Below are 19,235 nucleotides of genomic sequence, written 5' to 3' on the forward strand. Positions count from 1 at the left end.
GTCTGCCGGCTCGATGTGATAGGTTTTGAGCATGTTGGACATATGTATTTGTTGGTGGGTCCTGGATTGCTCTCAATGTCCCCGGCTAGAAGAAGTCGTCGAGAAATGACAGGCGGGTAGTCATTTCTTGGTGTAGAAAAAACGGTGTTGTGTTTGTTGTGTTGGGAGATGTGGTACTTGCCTGGGCGATCAATGCCACTCCCAGGTACTCGAGCCCCGTGAGGGGCCGGGGGGGTTTGCAGTGGTTTGGCCCTCATGCTGTCCCCCTCTTCTCTTCGACAGCCTCTGGGGGGTAGACCCACGGCGAAGACGCTACCGCTCCAGGTCCACAGGCATCCAGTGTTTGCATGTGCTATGTTCATTTCCCTTTCATTCTGTCTTGTGCATACAAAGCCATTGGAATGCCATTGCAACTGTCAGATATCAGTGGAAGTGTGCAGTGAATAGTGCAATGCACAATGTGAAGTGGAGTGATAACTTTTTTTCAAGTGAAATACCCATTTCTCCTTTCTCTGAAATCTCCATTCTTGGAGATTTCAATGTTCACCACCACCTTTGGCTCTCCTCTCCTTTCACAGATGCACCTGGTGAACAAGCCTACATCTTTTCTATCCTTAATGACCTAGAGCAGCTTGTACAGCACCCTACCCGTATCCCTGACCGCCTTGGTGAGAGCTCCAACATACTTGACCTCTTCCTCACAACTAATCCTTCTGCTTACTCTGTTAATCTTTTCTCTCCGTTGGGCTCCTCCGATCACAACCTTATTACCTTAACCTGTCCTATCACTCCGGTACGGCCTGTGGACCCTCCAGTGAAACGTCGTCTGTGGCATTTTGGAGCCGCGGACTGGGAGGCCCTCAGGCAGTACTTCTTTGATTTTCCCTGGAATGATTATTGCTTCCGTGGCCGGGAGCCATCTGAGTGTGCCTTGCGCATTACGGAGGTTATTCTCTCGGGCATGGAAGCATACATTCCTTTCTCATATCCTTTGACTAATGCAAGAAAGCCTTGGTTTAATCACGCTTGTTCTAATGCTGTCCGCAACAAGGAGAGGGCCTACAAAAGGTACCGGAGCCAACCCACCCCTGAATCACATCATCTTTACGTTTCTGCCCGGAATCGTGCTAAGTCTGTTCTTCGCTCTACTAAAAATAATTTCATCCATACTAAATGCTCTCAACTCTCCGACTCGAATTCTTCCCGCTCCTTCTGGCATCTTGCCAAAAATCTTTCTAACAACTTTACCTCATCATCCTTCCCTCCTCTTTTCTACTCTGATGGTTCTGTAGCTATTTCTTCTACTGATAAAGCAGATCTCTTCACACAGACTTTCTCCTCCAATTCTACCTTAGACGATTCCGGTGCTGTTCCTCCATCACTTCCCCCTCTGACTTCCTCATGGCTGACATTAAAATTTCTTCAGTTGATGTATTTTCTGCCATCACTGGCCTCAGTACTAACAAGGCATATGGGCCTGATGGGGTCCCTCCTGTTGTTCTCAAGAACTGTGCTTCTGTGCTTACACCCTGCCTAGGCAAACTCTTTCGCCTTTGTCTGTCAACTTGTACCTTTCCTTCTTGCTGGAAGTTTGCTCTCATTCAGCCAGTCCCAAAGAAGGGTGACCACTCCCAACCCTCCAACTATCGTCCAATTGCTTTAACGTCCTGTATTTCAAAAGTTTTCGAGTCAATTCTTAATAGAAAAATTTTAAGGCATCTTTCCTATCACAACCTTCTTTCCGATCGTCAGTATGGGTTCCGTCAGGGACGCTCCACTGGCGATCTTCTCACCTACCTTTCAGACTCCTGGTCATCCTCCTTTCGGGACTTTGGCGAAAGCTTTGCCATTGCACTTGACATCTCTAAGGCTTTCGATCGAGTCTGGCATAAATCTTTAATTTCCAAACTGCCCTCCTACGGTTTCTATCCTTCTATCTGTGCCTTTATCGCAAGCTTCCTTTCTGGTCGTTCTATAGCCGCTGTTGTAGACGGCCATCGTTCTTCTCCTAGATCTATCAACAGTGGTGTCCCTCAGGGCTCTGTCCTATCACCAACTCTCTTCCTTTTATTCATCAATGATCTTCTAAGCTGTACATCTAACCCTATCCACTCATACGCTGACGACTCCACCCTTCACCTTTCCATTCGGTTCCCGCAACGCCCATCTCAACAGTTACTTCAACAAGCAAGGGATGAGGCTATGGCACACCTAATGTCTGATTTGGCTCGTATCTCTGACTGGGGTAAAAATAATATGGTTGTCTTTAATGCATCTAAGACTCAGTTCTTACACCTATCAACCCGACAAAATCTTCCACAGGTATACCCACTAATGTGTAATAATATTCAGCTTAATCCTGCATCATCCTTGAACATGCTTGGGGTTTCATTTACTCGGGACTTATCTTGGAAAGATCATATTACATCTCTTGTAAAATCTGCTTCCAAGAGATTGGGTGTGCTAAGCCGACTCCGCTCTTTCTTTACCCCTGTACAATTGTTGACTCTATACAGGGGTTTTATCCGCCCCTGTGTGGAGTACAACTCTCATGTGTGGGGAGGCTCCCCACATACAGCTCTTCTCAATAGGGTGGAGTCAAAGGCTTTTCGTCTCATTAACTCTCCTCCTCTTACTGACTCCCTTCAACCTCTGTCTCTTCGCCGCACTGTTGCATCTTTATCTCTTTTCTATCGCTACTTTAATGATCACTGCTCCTCTGAACTGTCTGCTTGCATTCCTCCACCTCTACGACGGGCGCGTAGCACCCGTCTGGCAGCAAACTCTCATCCTTTTTCTGTCCAACTCTCTAATGCAAGAGTTAACCGTTACTCCCAGTCTTTCATTTATGCAACAGGTCAGCTCTGGAACTGTCTCCCTCTGTCTGTATTTCCTGCTGCCTATGATCTCCAGTCTTTCAAACGCAGTGTGTCCAGGCATCTCAAAATGATTGGATCTTGAATTTGGCTCTATATTGTATTTTGTTTTTCTCTTGGAGGGAACTGTTACTGCGGGCTCATGGCCTTTGGTTCCTTCTTCCTCGCATTAAAAAAAAAAAAAAAAAAAAAAAAAAAAAAAAAAATGAAACTAGTGACTTGGAAATCATGTTTAGCGGGGATGCTATGTTTCATTTTCATTTTCGTTTTTAAAGGCTCCAACATGCTTGCATGTGTCGGCCTTGGTCACCTAATGGCGGCTCTCCACGCTGCACGATCCATTGCAGCCTCCCTGTTCAGTCCCTTAACCCTGAGGTCACACTTAATGACCTCGTCCAATGTCTTTCTTGGTCTACCCCTCATAACCCTACCTCCAATATTAACACTTCTCACCTTCCTCACCCAATTATCATCCCCCATCCTCTCCACATGTCCAAACCATCTCAATCTACCCCTCCTCATCACAACACCAATACACTCCAGTCCCATCCTACCTCTCAACTCTTCCATCGTAAACCCAGCCCCTCCAGGCCTTGGACACAGGGACGCGCTACACATCCACCTAATCATTGTCATTTCTGTACGTCTGAGCCTGCGAATATCTTCCTCCTTCACTGCCCAGGTCTCACTACCATACAGCATTACACTCCTAACACATGCTGCATACAAAGACCCCTTAGCACGTAGGGAAAGTCCTCTCAATGTCAGGAGAGACAAGAGCTCCCTGAACTTCTTCCAACCACTTCTCACCCTTGCCACGGAGCTAGCTCCAGCCCCACCTCCAGCACACAACATGTCTCCCAAATAACAAAACTCTTCCACACACTCAAGAGATTCTCCAGCAAGTTCAATCCTTTCACGTCTGACAATCTCCACTTGCTCACCCCGACACGCCGTACACATAAAATCAGCATTATCTCGCAGTCTACCTCTGATACCACTACATCTCTTATGCACCCATTTATCACACACACTGCACAAGATGGAATTACTTCCCACGCCCTTGTGGCAAACTGCACATGGCCACTCTCCCTCGTCTTTGACAGTACCGCCACCAACCCTAGATATCATCACTTTTGCTTTATCTGCATTTACCCTTAACCCCTTAACCGCGGGACGTCACTTTCGTGACGCTTGGGAGCAAGGGATCATACCGCGGGGCGTCGCTTTTGTGATTCTGTGTTATTTTGAATTCACCCGGGCTTCCAAGTGGGGGCTTGTATCATCTATCAGTACTGCCAATGTCCAACACTAGTCAGCACTCCTAATCTCATCTGTACTCCCATCCATTGTTGACAATTCAGCCATTTCTCCCTATTCTTGACTCCTCTCCCTACCCCCCCTCCATTACCCTATCCTCTCGCCTGCCCGGCCGTGCTACGCTAAGTAAATCTTCCTTGGAATTTTTCACTGATTTCATCCATTGAAATAAGCCCTATGCCCTATTCTTATACCAAATAATATATACAAGAAAGAAATAAGGTAAGTGAGAGTGCCATACACCTGGAATTGGCTAATTATCACCTGACAGCACCTCACTTGCACTCGTTCGCTAATTTTCGCTGTTTTTTTCCCCTTGAAATATGCCGTATAATCTATTTTCGTAATAAATATACATATAAGGAGGGAAGGGGGAAGCCTAAGTGATATTTACATTCACCTGGAACTACCTAATTTATAATGTATTGTCTAGATTTCCTGCCAATCATTTCAGTGCTATACATAGCTGTTTCAAGAGCTAACGTTGGTAGCACTGAATATCCCCTAAGTAGGCCTGCACCTGGCCCTCCCTTATCAGTTTACTCTCATCTTCCGAAGTGGGGGTACGTCTGTTTCCTCTTGCTGACTTCAGGGACTTTTTCACCCCCATGCAAAGGGCCCTGTGACCTTTACCCCCTACTAAACCTCGTGTGGAAAGAGGTAAAGGGCTGACAATTGATAAAAGAGTGACTACGATCTTTCTATTGAGTAAAACAATGCAAGTGGAATTGTAAATAATGTGTAAACAGCAAGTGAAAGTAATGAATGTAAATATACATGAACAGTGGAAAATAGTTTTATAAGTTACTTCAAGTGACAGTGCATAACACAGCGTAAATAAAATAGAAATGTAAATAACGTAAATGAAATAGAGAACGTAAATAGAAATGTAAATGAGTAGTATTATAAGAATACACGTATATACCCTAGGAGTAATGAAAGTGAAAGTTTCACTCTAGCATGTCTGAATACTATGAGTTATGAGAGTGAAGATGAAAGTGACATTCACTCTCAATGCCAGTATACAGGACGAGAAAGTGAATGCTACGTATTTTACTGAAAGAAATTGAATTCCTACAGTGTCAATAAACTAATACTACTGAAGGAAACTTATGGATAAAGACTGTAGATATATATAAGTGTTATATAGTAATAGAAATATAAAGTGTGAGGGGTTTTATGAACAATAAATGACAGAGTACCAAGCGCGAACTAGCGCAAGTGCGACGGTCAGACGCGCTCATAATTTTCATTGCTTTCATAGTGTTTTTTTTTTGGGAGTATGGATCCCAAACTACTTGAAAATCATAGAGTAGTGTTTATAGTGTTAGTATCTGGCTGTGGTAATCATATTACGGGTTGTCGGGAAGTGTAAAGTTGAGACTTCGTTACCCAACTTCAGAGGTCTCCACAAGTCCTACGGTAACTGACGAAGGCTCAACAAACATTCCAGGAGAAAGCTGAAGGTATGTGCCATAAGCATATATAATTTTAATATTCTAGGACTAATAACTGATTTTTGGCAAATATTTTTTGAGAGTCTGTCGGAGCCCGAATAACCCCGCGCCACACGCAAAACATCGGTAAACATGCCCACGGTGCAGCATTAAACCCTTGTGTCCCATGCCATCTCTCCACTTCCTAAACCTTTCCTCCGCCTCTCTTTTGTTCTCTGCAATCAACACCAAATCATCAGCATACAACAACTCCCACGGGAGTCCGTTTCTAAAGTCACGTGAAAGAGCTTCAAGTACCATGATAAACAACATGGGACTCAAGACTGATCCCTGATGCATACCAACATTCACGGAAAACTCATCACTCAAATCTCCATTCACTCTTACCTGGGTGTGAGCACCCACATACATAGCCATAACCACCCTAACCAGCCACTCCTCCAAGCCAAGCTTTCTCATTGCCCACTTCACCACCTCTCTAGGGACTCTGTCAAAGGTCTTTTCCAAATCAACAAAAACAAAATAAAGATCCCTTCTCCTACCAATATATTTTTCCTGAAGTTGTCGAACAATGAATATAGCATCAGTGGTCCCCCTACCTGGCATAAACCCAAACTGCATCTCATCAGTATTCACTCTTTCTCTAATCATGCCTTCTAAAACTCTCTCCATTACCTTCATTATCTGATCTAAAAGCTTTATACCTCTATAATTTCCTCTTTGCAGGCCATCACCCTTCCCTTTATACACATTTACAATTACACTCTTCAGCCAATCATCTGGGAGAACACATTCATAAATAATCCTATTTATCAGGTCAGTGACTAAACTAATCCCTATATCGCCTGAGGCCTTCAACATTTCAGCAGTCAACCCAGACACACCTGCTGCTTTCCCCACCTTCATCCTGCCTGTTGCCTCACTCACAGTAGCAGCATCAATCAAAGGCCAAGGGCCAGACACTGGATCTGCTGGCTCCAAACCTTCTCTGTCCCAGTCAAACTCCTCATTCAACAACCATCTATAATGCTCGCTCCATGCATCTTTAATATCCTCACTGCTCACCACTACCCTTCCTTCATCATTCTTCACACACTGCTCACCTATAATATCCCGATTATCCCTCTTCACTTGACCTGCCACCCTAAATATCATATTTTTCCTTTCCCCATGATTTAGGTTATCAAGTAATTGTCTCTGTGATTCAGACTTTGCCCTGTATACCTCTCTTCTAACCCTACACTTGGCAGCCAAATATTCCTCTTTGCTATCACCCTTCTTCCATTCCCGGAAAAGCCTTCTTTTGTCCTTAAATGCAGCTTCTACACCCTCGTCCCACCACCAGGTTACTTTATGTCTTGGTGGTCCTCTCGTCCAGCCGCATGTTACATCAGTAACTCTCAAGAAATTGTTCTTGAGGGCTCTGTACTGTTCATTAACACTTCTGTCTACAGCTCCCTGTTCAGCCAATACTCTCCTCAACTCGCCATAGAAGGCATCCCTTACTACTTTGTTTTTCAGCTTCCATATTTTCCTCCTAGGTACATAAGTCCTCTTTTTCATCACTCGTTCCTCAAGCACCATATCACAAATCAGTAGTTTGTGCTGCTGCACACACTCCTCACTTCCTATAAATTTAACATGCCTCACTAACCTCCTATCGGCCCTCCTAACCAGAAAATAATCTATCTGACTGCTATTTCCCCCAAACTCATACGTAATTAACCTACTGTCTCTTTTCCTAAAATATGTGTTGCACACAATCATGTCCGTTGCCTCCCGAAACTCGAGTATCCTTTCCCCTTCTGCATTCCTTAGACCATACGCACATCCCCCATGCACTCCTTCATAACCTTGTGCTGCTTGACCTACATGACCATTTAAGTCCCCTCCCAAAATCACTGTCTCATCATCCCGCATACCACCCACTCACGTATTAAATCATCCCAAAATCTATCTTTCTCTGATTCATCCAATCCTGCCTGTGGAGCATATGCCGATATAATCGCAGCTATCTTTCTACCCAACAGAATTTTCACTACCAATATCCTGTCGCTTACTCTCAAAATATTCATAACATATTCCACCCATTTCTCCGCAACCATCACACGAACACCTCCCTATCCGTCTGTCCCCCCCCCCCCTGCCAAAACAACTTATAGCAACAGTCCTTCCCAACAATCTTTCTGGCTGATTCACCCCTGTACCAGACTTCCTGCAAACATGCTACATCCACCCACCTCCTACTGAATGCCTCAACGACTTCCCCCACTCTTCCCCTCAAACTTCCCACATTCCATGAACCCACCCTCATCCCCATGGGTGATTTACTGTCGTCAGGCTTGCTTTGAAACTTATTTTGTTTTTTCATCTTCAATATTAATAAAGGGGGGGACACTGTGACATAGCACAGGTCCCACTCACTGCACAGTCCCAGGTCCAGGCAATGGATCTGGGACCCCTAGCTCACCAGCTTACCAGTGGCTGTGGTAGTGGCCTCGGTGCACCCTGCCAGGATAGCTGCAGGGACACTCTCCAAGCGCGCCTTGGCACTGCAACTATCCCGCCATTATACACCCATTGATAGGGCAGCCTCTTGGGGCGCTACTCCCAGGTTCGGGCCCCTCTCTATTGGGCGGAAGCAGCAGCCTGGGAACTGCAATGCCCTGTACCCTCTAGCACAGGCCCGAGCCCCATCTCGCCCTGGACCCACGATCTATGCCGGCATAACCCCTGCCATGCCTCCCCCCAGAAGTCCGCCACTAGGTAGCAGGGGCAAAGTTTTCTAGCCGCATGCCCTTTGCTGGCGCCAACCCCTGTAACATAGTGGGATACGTTGTGTGAAATGTAAAGTGCATGTGGTGTGGTGCATAGATAGTTAGAGGAAATGTTTGGGAGAGTATGCTGGTCTACTCTCCATGTTACTGTCACACCAAAAAGGTCAGCAAAGGGGAATGGTTAGATAGCTAGTGAAACAGGATCTCCAGCTCTCCCTATCACCAGTATTACCATTCCCCTCAGGAGTGCTACCCTGTTTGGCCTGTGCTACGGCCTCCTCCTACCCCTAGTAGAAAGCATGATGCTACTTAGGGCTCCAAGGGCAAGCCTAAAAGGGGTAAGAATTCTTTGGAATTTAGGTTATATGGCCCTTGATCCCTAACATTTTTCCAGGGAACTCATGTTAAATCCTCATCGGTAGATGATAAATCGGTATGTGATAGGCTTTCAGCTGATGTTACCCCATCGTATACAGTAGGCCCTCTGTATACCAGATAAGTGAGGGCTAAGCCCAGTCCAATGAAGTTAGTAATCCAGTAAGTCCGATGCCTCTGTCATAGCGCTTCTTCATGACAAGCACAGTATAGTGTTCTACTGGTTATCATGCAGTTGGTTAGGGCAGTTTTTGTTATCACTGCTCATCTGCACTCCTTGCCGCTATTGCACGTTTTTGCTAAAAAATTAATTATCATGCATTTTTGGCTAAAAATATTCATTATTGCACATTTTTGCTAAAAACTTTATCACTCACCTGAGCTGGTTTCTGCCAATAATGATGGTGCAAAATATGTGGTTTCTGATGTCTTTGAGGGATTCAAAATTGAGGCCCTACTCGAGTTAATCCCAGGTGGTGGAGACCACTAACACTCTACCCTCTACCCTCAGAACCCCTTACCTCAAGCCTGTCTCAGGTTTCTATATGGTACGTGTTTCTTACTGTGCCATTTTCATCATTTACTGTGAACCTAACCATGTCTGTGTGTTTGTGTGGTACCATAACTGCATATATGTTGTTAGTGGGTCTAATTTGCTGTAAAAGGGAATATTTGGGTTTACAAGTGGGGTGCCCAGTACCAGTTAGAATAATTCGCTTAGTTTTTATGCGTTTATTATTTTTTATCATTTTTCTTATCACGCACTAGACGTGCTACCAGTTATGCACGATAACCAAGAGATCACTGTATTACTACAGCTGTGCAAAACAACTCTGCTGTCTTGAGAGGGAGAAGGCCAGGTTGGGGTAAAAAGGACAGGAAACTCTGTTTTGTACACTGTACCTGTATAGGTGAATGTAGACTTCCACACCCACTCTCCCCATATGTTATAGACGAGTTAACTGTAATTCATCATCAGAGTGAGCAAAGGTGGTTTCTGGTGGCTTTGGTGTCACCTGTGGTTGAGTCCTGAGGTGCTGGGGATTGGGGTCTTGGAGGCTGTATTGCAGGATCCTGAGGCTGTGTGGAGGCTGGCTGAGGATGTTGTTGCTACAGACACATTGGAGGTGTCTTACTCAGTGTGGATCCTCATGGTGGCATGAAAGGGCACAGACTTGAAAAACTGAGATATCTTAGCCTGGGTCTGCTTTGGTTTCTGCATTATCTCCAACCTTATAATGGTGAGCAATAGACCCACGAACTTGGTATATGATGGTGGGAATTGTGTGTGTTGCATCAGTGCATCCAGCCACAGATGTCCAGGTGCCTCCACCTCCACCTCCTCCTCCTCTTCCCCAGTTGCATGTGACTTGTCTTGTTGCAGTTCAGCAGCAGTTTCTTCTTTTGTCTGGTAATTGCAGTCAGGCACACTGCCATCCTCATCCACCTACTCTTGGAGCTCCTCCTCAGCAAGGTTCCCTTGCCCTGCAGCTGCCAACATTTCTGCCATCATCAGTCACTTAAGTCCCCCAAAATCATGTAATGGTGTTGGAGTCTTGGGTGTTCTGAGGGGTTTGCACCATCCATTTTTCAGTGTGGCAGGAGAGACTTTCTTCCCCACTTCTGCCCAGTTGAAAATGGCATCCTTGATGATGTACTCTTTGGAGTTATGCAGGGTCTTCATACCCCACATTTTGTCATAGTCTTCTTGGTCCATCCCATCCTCATTCACAACGAGGCACTGATGGAGGTGGAGTTCCAGTAGTGCTTCTTTACACTCCGTGTAACTCCCTGGCCCATATGCTGGATAAGGGCAATGGTGTTGGCTGGCAGGAACAAAGCCTTGATGCATCCATCCTTGCTGCAGAGTTTGACGGAGGAAGAACAGGTTGGTGCTTTGTCCAACAGCAGCACTGTCTTTGTTTTGTTAGGATGATGCCATACCTTTTAGCTTTGTCCAGCAGCAGCACTGCCTTCATTTCATTAGGACTGATGCCATACCTTTTTTGGTGGTGTCTCATGGAACGGTCAGAGCTGTGTTGGAAGCAGTCATTAATGATATCATGGGTAAACTTGGCAGGTGTGTTCCCACTGTACTCCAAAGGAAGCTTGGCCATAATATCCTTGAATGACCTAGGTCACTTGGTCTTAACTACTTTGACTGGTTGTTGGCAGTGAGAGCCATCAGCATTTTCACAGGCCACAATGGAGTGATGCTCCTGTGTTGTTTTATGCGCTGGAGTGCTGCCAGTGTCTTTGCAAGCCTGGGTATTTTGAGAATGAGTATGCCAGAAGAGCTAAATTTTAAACTCATACAGGCCCTTCCCCATCAGCATCCAAACATGCTGGACGAATAGCTCCACAGCATCAACATTGGCACAGAGCATCTCCATAGTTATGGCCTTGTTAACAATGCTGTGGCACCCCTTGAACCTCTACAGCCAGCCATCACTACACTTCGAAATTCTCAACTCAAGGTGAATGGCAAGCATTTGTGCTGTGTTGGATATCCAGGCCACCTACAGGAACACCCTCAGCTCAGTCCTGTGTGTACCACCTGTACATTGCTTCATCTGGTTTCTTGTAGAGCAGTTTCCTGCTCCTGAACACATCCTTAGCCTTCCTCACACCTTCCATCTTATCAGAACCACCTTTGTTTTGTTCATGACCCTCATGATATCTTGCAGAGTCAATCTCATAAACCCAGACTTGCGATTGAGGTCACTTCTGCTCATAGCTTTCTCATGGGCCTTATTCGCTTCCATTTTCTCCTCAAGGCTTAAAATCTTTCTCTTTGCTTTCTCAGTAGAGGAGGGGGTAGGTGATTCCTTACAAGAAGCCATTTTTTACAAAACACTATGGGGTAACATTTTTTACATTCGAGAGACACGAGATGTGGATGCAGAGATGTTAACACAACAAAAGACACAGCTAGACTAGTGCTGGCCACTTGTGGTACAGTGTATCCACAGCCTTTTTCCTGCCCAGGCCTTTCAGGAATAGCCCCAAATGCCTAATGCTCCACTGCCAGCCTAGCCCAAGCAGGTGGGAAAACCCCCACCATCATTGGTAACTGCATTCTGAGTCACACTGCGTGCAGGAAATGATTTGTTAGGCATGCACACTGTGCTCCGTATAATGGACTCCACATTTTAAATACAGAAAAGTGTCTATCAGGCCCAGAGTTTTCCATTAAACAAGTGGTATCTGGTATGTATGACGGTTTGTCTGGGGGTCCTCAAAATGTATGTTAAAGCCGATATCCAGTCTTGTGGGGTTTGGTAAAGCGAGGGTTTACTGGACTGAGTCGTGACTGTAATAGTAAAGAAAGGTTGTAGTACAAAGGAAGTGAGTGGAATCAGAATGGCATAAGGAAGAAAGGTGGCTGTTGCAATAATATAATTGATGTGAGTTTTCAGGCTTCAAGAGAAATACTTGGAGATGTTTCAGTGCCCATGTTAACATACGAATGTGAGACTGGTGTGGAGAGAGTGCTAAACGTCATGGATAATGGCAGTGGAAATGAGACTTTTAAGGAACTGTTTTGATTACACACAGTGGTTAGGATAAACGATTTGATTAACAAAAGAGGTGGAGCAAGAAAGCGTATAGTGAGTAGTGTAAAAGAGATTGGGTGATGCAACAGGTTTATGTTAATGAGTTTGAAGGTTGGAAGAGGCATGATAGACCAAGAAAAGGTAGATGGATATGACAAGTGAGTGTGTGAGATGATGATGTATGGAAATTGCTGAGATTCAGAAATTGACAAAAAGTTGTTTGGATGAAGTATTTATGATGAAGTCTGTAGGAAGGAACTTTGTGTGTGTGTGTGTGTGTGTGTGTGTGTGTGTGTGTGTGTCATAAGCAACTATCTATCAGGTATATGTGAATCACATTCAGCAGGAAAGGGAGAGAAACAAGAAAAATCTACTGTTGGTTTGGCTTAAGGTGAACCAAGATTCCAGGGTATTTGAGTGATACAAATATGAATGTGTTGCCCATGTCACTGGGCATACTGTTGATCATTTTCTAAATTTTATGTATTTTCTCTTTCCATGTGTCTGGATTCTGCCTTAACCCATCTTTGTGTGGGAAATAAGGTGAGCTTTGATGATTAGATGGTGAAGGTGATTATTTACCTGTTTGATTTACAACAGTCATCAGGAACTACAGCAGCCACCACAACGCAGCCACAGCAAGCACCACAGATCATACAGCTGCAGCCCCAGACGCAACCACAACAGAACCAGCCTCAGGCACAGCAGACCACGCAGCAGACTGGTGGGGGCATTCAGATTATACAACAGATTATTGGGCCTGATGGACAAGTGCAGCAGATTCCAGTAAGTTAGGGAGGTGGAACAGGTATTTAATTAGCAACATTGACTTTGTATTTTTAGGGACACACAGTAGTAGAATAATGGCTACAGTTGACCCTAGGAAACACTACTATAAGAAGAATATGCTGCTACAATTTTAACAATGAGACTGGCATGGAGCATGGTGATTTTCATTTTTTACAAGTCACATTATAGGGAGTAGGCTGTAGTACTAGACAATCAGGGCAATACTCCCAAGGATGATGGGAAAGCTGGTAATAAGGGGAGCACTAGCTCTCAGGACTGTCTTGACCATCCCCCCTCCCCTTGTTGACTTTTCCAGTGTGTTGTTAAATGGAGAGGAGGCCAACGTACTTTCCTAAACATTTCTCTAATTGTCTTCTGTACACCACACCACATACACGTCAAGTCCCACACATCGTATTCTACTACAGCAAAGGGGTTGTCACCAGCAGGGGCGTGTATCTGGAAAATTTTGCCCCTGCTACCCATTGGCAGACATGAGGGGAGGTGTGAGGTGGGCTCCATCAGCACAATTGTGGGCCAGGGCTTTGATCTGTGCCAGAGGGTATAGGGTATTGTGATTTGCAGGCTGTTACTTCTGCCTAATAGTGAGGGGTCTGAACATGGGTGTAGTGCCTCAGGAGGCTGCTCTATCATTGGGAGCACAATACTGGGACAGTCACAGTACCAAGACGCACTTGGATGGATGTCCCTGTGGCTGCCCTGGCAGGGTGCCTCAAGACCCATGGCACAGACACTGGCCACAGCTGATGGGCTATGGCTCCCTGTTCCTCCATCTGGGCTCAAGGCTGTGTGTGCTGAGTCTGTAGTGTGTCTCCACTTTCTGTTTACTGTGACAAAAATCAAGTATAATATAAAAAGCAAGCATGAAATAAGTAAATCACCGGAAGGGCTCAGAGTGGCATCTTGGAATGTAAGAAGTATGTGGGGTAGAAAGGGGAAGGTAATGGAACCCTCGAGCCAGAGGTTGACGGATGTCTCATGCTTACAGGAAGTCAGATGTGAAGAGACTCAGCAAGGATGAATGTTGGGAAGGATTGTGGGTAAAAATTATTTTGCAGAAGTATGGACAGATATGGTGGGGTGGGCATGCATTTTGAAGTGAAATGGATGAGATATATTATGACTATAGTGGGAGTAATTGAAAGGATTCATATGTTGAAATGAAGATTTGGAAAATTGGTGATAGGAACATTATTGGCATATGCCCCACAAGTTGGCTTGGATGATGAAGAAAAACATAGATTCGGGGATGATTTGGTATGTTTGGTTGGTGGTATCGGGGATGATGAGATTGTGGTTTGAAAAAGGATTTTTATGGCCACGTGAGTGCATCAGCACAAGGAATAAAAGTATGTACCTTGGATAAACATATGGTATAAAGAATGAAAAAGGTGAGAGAATACAGTACTAAAGTTTGGTGAAGCAGTGGATGTGGTCATGTGCAACACAACTTTAAGGAAAAGAGAGTAGACTGCAATTGGGCTATTGTGTGTGTGTATGCGCCAACGCAAGATCGTGCAAGCAGAGTGAGAGAAGAGTTCTGGACAAATGTGGAAGTGTGCATGGAAAAGTTTGGAAGGAATGAGAGAGTGTTTTTGATCGGTGATATGAATGGTAAAGTAGGGAATGTGAAGGTGGATGTAATAGTTGGTGAGTGGGGTGTGCCTGCTGAGATAGATGAGAATGGCAGTGCGTTAGTGGACATTTGTGCTGGGAGGGGGTTGGTGATAGCCAACACCCTCATCAGGCATAAAATGATCCACATGTATACATGGCGAGTGATGAGAAGGGTGGGTAGTGAACTGAATGAAAGGAAGGCAAGATTGATTATGTGTGTGTGGATGAAAGGATGCGAAAATGTGTAATGGATGCAAGAGCTTATAGAGGTTGGGGGAGTGGACTTTCTGACCACTACTTGGTGGTGGCCAGAATCAAGATCCAATTACGATGGAGAAATAGAAGAAGGGAAGGACGGGAAGAAAGAGTATTTGTAAGGAGAGTGGAAAGGTTACAAGAAGATGAGAAAAAGGCAGAGTATAAGAGAGAAGTGGAGAAACGATTGGGCAGATATGAATTGGAGCAGATGGGGGACGTGGAAGGTGTGTGCAGCATATTCATAGAAGAAATATATGCAGGATGTGATGTGGTGTGTGGGATGAAGAGAAGATGGAGGGGTGTGCAAGGAACAGCATGGTGGAATGAAGAGGTGAGACAGGCTGTGGCACAAAAGAAGAAAGCATACAATGAATGGATTAGAAATAGGGGCGTGGAAGAAGTTGAGAGGCGGAAGAGAGAGTTATATGTAGAAAGAAAGAGAGAGGTGAAAAGATTAGTAAGAGAGAGCAAGAAGAGAGTGGATGAGGAATTTGGAAGGAACTTGAGTGTAGAGTGGAGGGACTGTAAGAAAATGTTCTGGAAAGAGGTAGACAGTGTGGAAGTGAAGTTAGCAGGGGAGTGAAAGATAAATATGGTAGATTACTAGTGGAGAAGGGAGAAAAAGCGAGCAGATGGAGAGAACACTTTAACGAATTGTTGAACATAGAGGATGGAAGTAATGCAAGTATAAGTGGCTGGGGAATGGCTGGGAGAAGGAGGGAGGTGAGAAGACAGGAAGAAATCAGTAGGATAGAAGTTGTGGAAGCAATGAAGAAAGTTAAATTGGGGAAAGCCCCAGGAATTGATGGAATGTGTGGTGAAATGCTGAAGCATGGGGGAGAGATAGTAGTAGAATGGATGTAGAAAATGTGCAGATTGGCCTGGGAGGAACGTAGAGTCCCGGAGGATTGGAAGTCAGGTATAATTATTCCCTTGTACAAAGGAAAAGGGGAAAAAGAAGTGTGTGGTAATCATAGGGGCATCTGTCTTCTTAGTGTAAGAGGAAAAGTGTATGGTAGGATACTTATTGACAGAGTTAGGGAAATAACAGAGGAATTAGTTGGACAAGAACAGGGAGGCTTTAGGAAGGGAAGAGGTTGTGTAGATCAGATATTCGTTCTTAGATCTTTAGTGGAAAAGTTTCTAGAGAAGGGGAAGAAGTTGTATGCGGCTTTCATGGATTTGGAGAAAGCATATGACAGGGTGGATAGACAAGGATTGTGGAAAGTATTAAGAATATATGGAGTAGATGGGAGGTTGTTGAATGCTGTGAAGAGTATGTATGATGGTGCGAAGGCTGCAGTGCGTGTGGATGGTGAACTGAGTGAATTTTTCTCTTTGAAGGTTGGGTTGAAACAGGGATGTGTCATGTCTCCATGGTTGTTCAATCTGTGCATGGATGGGGTAATAAAAGAGGTATATATATATATATATATATATATATATATATATATATATGGGTTTAAACAGGGATGTGTCATGTCTCCATGGTTGTTCAATCTGTACATGGATGGGGTAATAAAAGAGGTACAAGGTAGGGTAGTGGATGTTGGAGTGGCCCTGGTGAGAGAGGATAGTGTTTGGAAACTCCCTGTACTGTTGTTTGCAGATGATACTGTGTTGTTGAGTGAAGACGAAGGGGAGCTGCAAGTCTTGGTGGATGAGTTTGAGAGAGTGTGTAAGAAACGGAATCTAAAGGTGAATGTAGGGAAGAGTAAAGTGATGGTCTTTGAGAGAGGTGAAGTCAGTGAATGTACAGCGAGGTTGGATGGTGAGGAATTGGAAAATGTGAGTACGTTTAAGTACTTGGGTAGTGTGATGAGTAAGGATGGAGGTTTGGAGGGTGAAGTGCTTGAAAGGGTACAGCAGGGAAGAAAGGTTGCTGGTTCTTTGAAAGCAGTGATAAGAACAGGGAAGTGAGCATGGAAGTGAAAAAGTTACTATCTATCTATAGCCCGACGCCCTAATCCCGCAAAGGGTGGCCGCAGACAAAACGCCTCCAAGTCACTCTGTCACCCACCATTTGACTCCCCTCCCCCCAACTCACCCCTCCCTCCCTCATATACCTCTCAACTCCATCCCTCCACCTCATCCTCGGTCTACCCCTCCCTCTCCCTCCCTCCACCTCACCCACATACACACTCTTAGTCAGTCTTTCACTCTCCATCCTCTCCACATGTCCAAACCACGTCAGTGTATTTCTCCTAATCTTTTCAACCACATCCACATCTACCCCACAACGTTCCTTCACTTCTTCATTCGTCAACCTGTCCCTCCATGTCACTCCACATGCTCCTCTCAAGTAACTCATTTCCACTGCTCTCACTCTTGCAAGGTCCACGCCTCGCTTCCATACGTCAGGGTAGGGATCACAATACCATCATGCAGAGACTTCTTAACTTCCATACTCACCTCCCTATTTCTCATCACTGCTTTCAGTGTGCCAACAACCTTCCTTCCCTGCTGTACCCTTTCACGTACTTCATCCCCCAAAGTTCCATCCTTACTCATCTTACTACCCAAGTACTTGAATGCACTCACATTCTCCATATCCTCACCATCCAACCTCACTGCACACTCTGTGATTTCATTCCTCTCAAACACCATAACTTTACTTTTGTTTACATTAACTTTCAGCTTCCTCCTCCTACACACTGTCCCAAATTCATTCACCAAACCTTGCAACTCCCATTCATCTTCACTCAACAATACTGTATCATCAGCAAAGAGCAACACCGGAAGCTTCCAAATCTCACCCTCATTCATTAGGGCCACCCCCACATCCACTGCCCTACCTTGTACCTCCTTTACGACCCCATCCATATATATATTAAACAGCCATGGAGACATTACACACCCCTGTTTCAGTCCCACATCGAGATCAAAGAACTCACTCAGCTCACCATCCACTCGCACCGTAGCCCTAGCTCCCTCGTACATACTCTTCACAGCACTCAGCAATTTCCCCTCCACTCCATATATTCTTAATACCTTCCACATACCTTTCCTATCTATTCTGTCATAAGCTTTCTCCAAGTCCATGAAGGCAGCGTACACTTTCCTTCCCTTCTCTAGATACTTCTCCACTAAACATCTTAGAACAAATATCTGATCTACACACCCTTTTCCCTTCCTAAATCCCCCTTGTTCTTCTCCAACTAGCTCCTCTGTCATATGCCTAACCCTATCAATGAGTATTCTACCATATATTTTACCAGTCACACTAAGAAGGCAAATACCCCTATGGTTACCACATACTTCTCTCTCCCCTTTTCCTTTGTACAGAGGAACAATTATACCTGATTTCCAGTCCTCTGGAACCCTTCCCTCTTCCCAAGCCAATCTACACAACTTCCATATCCACTCCACAACAATCTCACCCCCATACCTAAGCATTTCACCACACACTCCATCAATTCCTGGGGCCTTTCCCAGCTTAATCTTCTTCACCGCTTCCACTACTTCCGACCTACTGATCTCTTCCTCCCTCCTCTCATCTCTTCTTCTCCCAGCCATTCCCCAACCACTTATACTCACACTGCTCTCACTCTCTACATTCAACAAATCCTCAAAGTGCTCCTTCCATCTCCTCAATTTCTCTCTCTTCTCCACCAACAATCTATTATTCCTATCTTTCACTCCCCTACTATTTCCCCTTTCACACTGCCTTACTTTCTTTACCTCCTTCCAAAACAATTTCTTACTCTCCCTCGATTTCACACTCAGATTCCTCCCAAACTCTTCATCCACTTTCTTCTTACTCTCCTTCACCAGTCTCTTAACCTCCCTTCTCCTGCTCACATATACCTCTCTCTTCTCTCTCTCATCTTCTCCCCTACCTCTACTTGCCAACCATTCACCATATGCCTTCTTCTTTTGTTCCACAGCTCGTTTCACCTCATCATTCCACCATGCTGTCCCTTGCACACCCTTGCATCTCCTCCTCACTCCACAAACCACCTCACATGCTGCGCTTATCTCTTCCGTGAATATCTTACATACGTCTTCCACCCCTTACTACATGACAGTATTGTGATACCAACTCTAACGTACGGAAGTGAAGCTTGGACGTTGTTGGAAGGACACAAGTCAAGAGTGAGAGCAGTGGAAATGAGTTATTTAAGAGGAGCCTGTGGAGTCACATGGAGAGACAGGCTGACGAATGAGGATATAAAGGGGCGTTGTGGT

The 19,235-nt window shown here is 44.9% G+C and overlaps 1 protein-coding gene across 1 annotated transcript in view; it reads left to right on the top strand.

Moving 5' to 3' along the window:
• LOC145415104 (nuclear transcription factor Y subunit gamma-like) overlaps positions 1–19,235 on the top strand; it is a 162,653-nt gene that overhangs the window by 127,893 nt on the left and 15,525 nt on the right. Inside the window, exon 6 of the mRNA XM_080284523.1 lies at positions 12,963–13,148. Within this exon, the coding sequence (XP_080140649.1) occupies positions 12,963–13,148 (186 nt within the window). The remainder of the gene's footprint in view (positions 1–12,962; positions 13,149–19,235) is intronic.

This window comes from Coenobita brevimanus, chromosome 101 (genome assembly GCF_032717465.1).
Source record: "Coenobita brevimanus isolate Jiangsu-jjx chromosome 101, ASM3271746v2, whole genome shotgun sequence".
Taxonomy (NCBI): domain Eukaryota; kingdom Metazoa; phylum Arthropoda; class Malacostraca; order Decapoda; family Coenobitidae; genus Coenobita; species Coenobita brevimanus.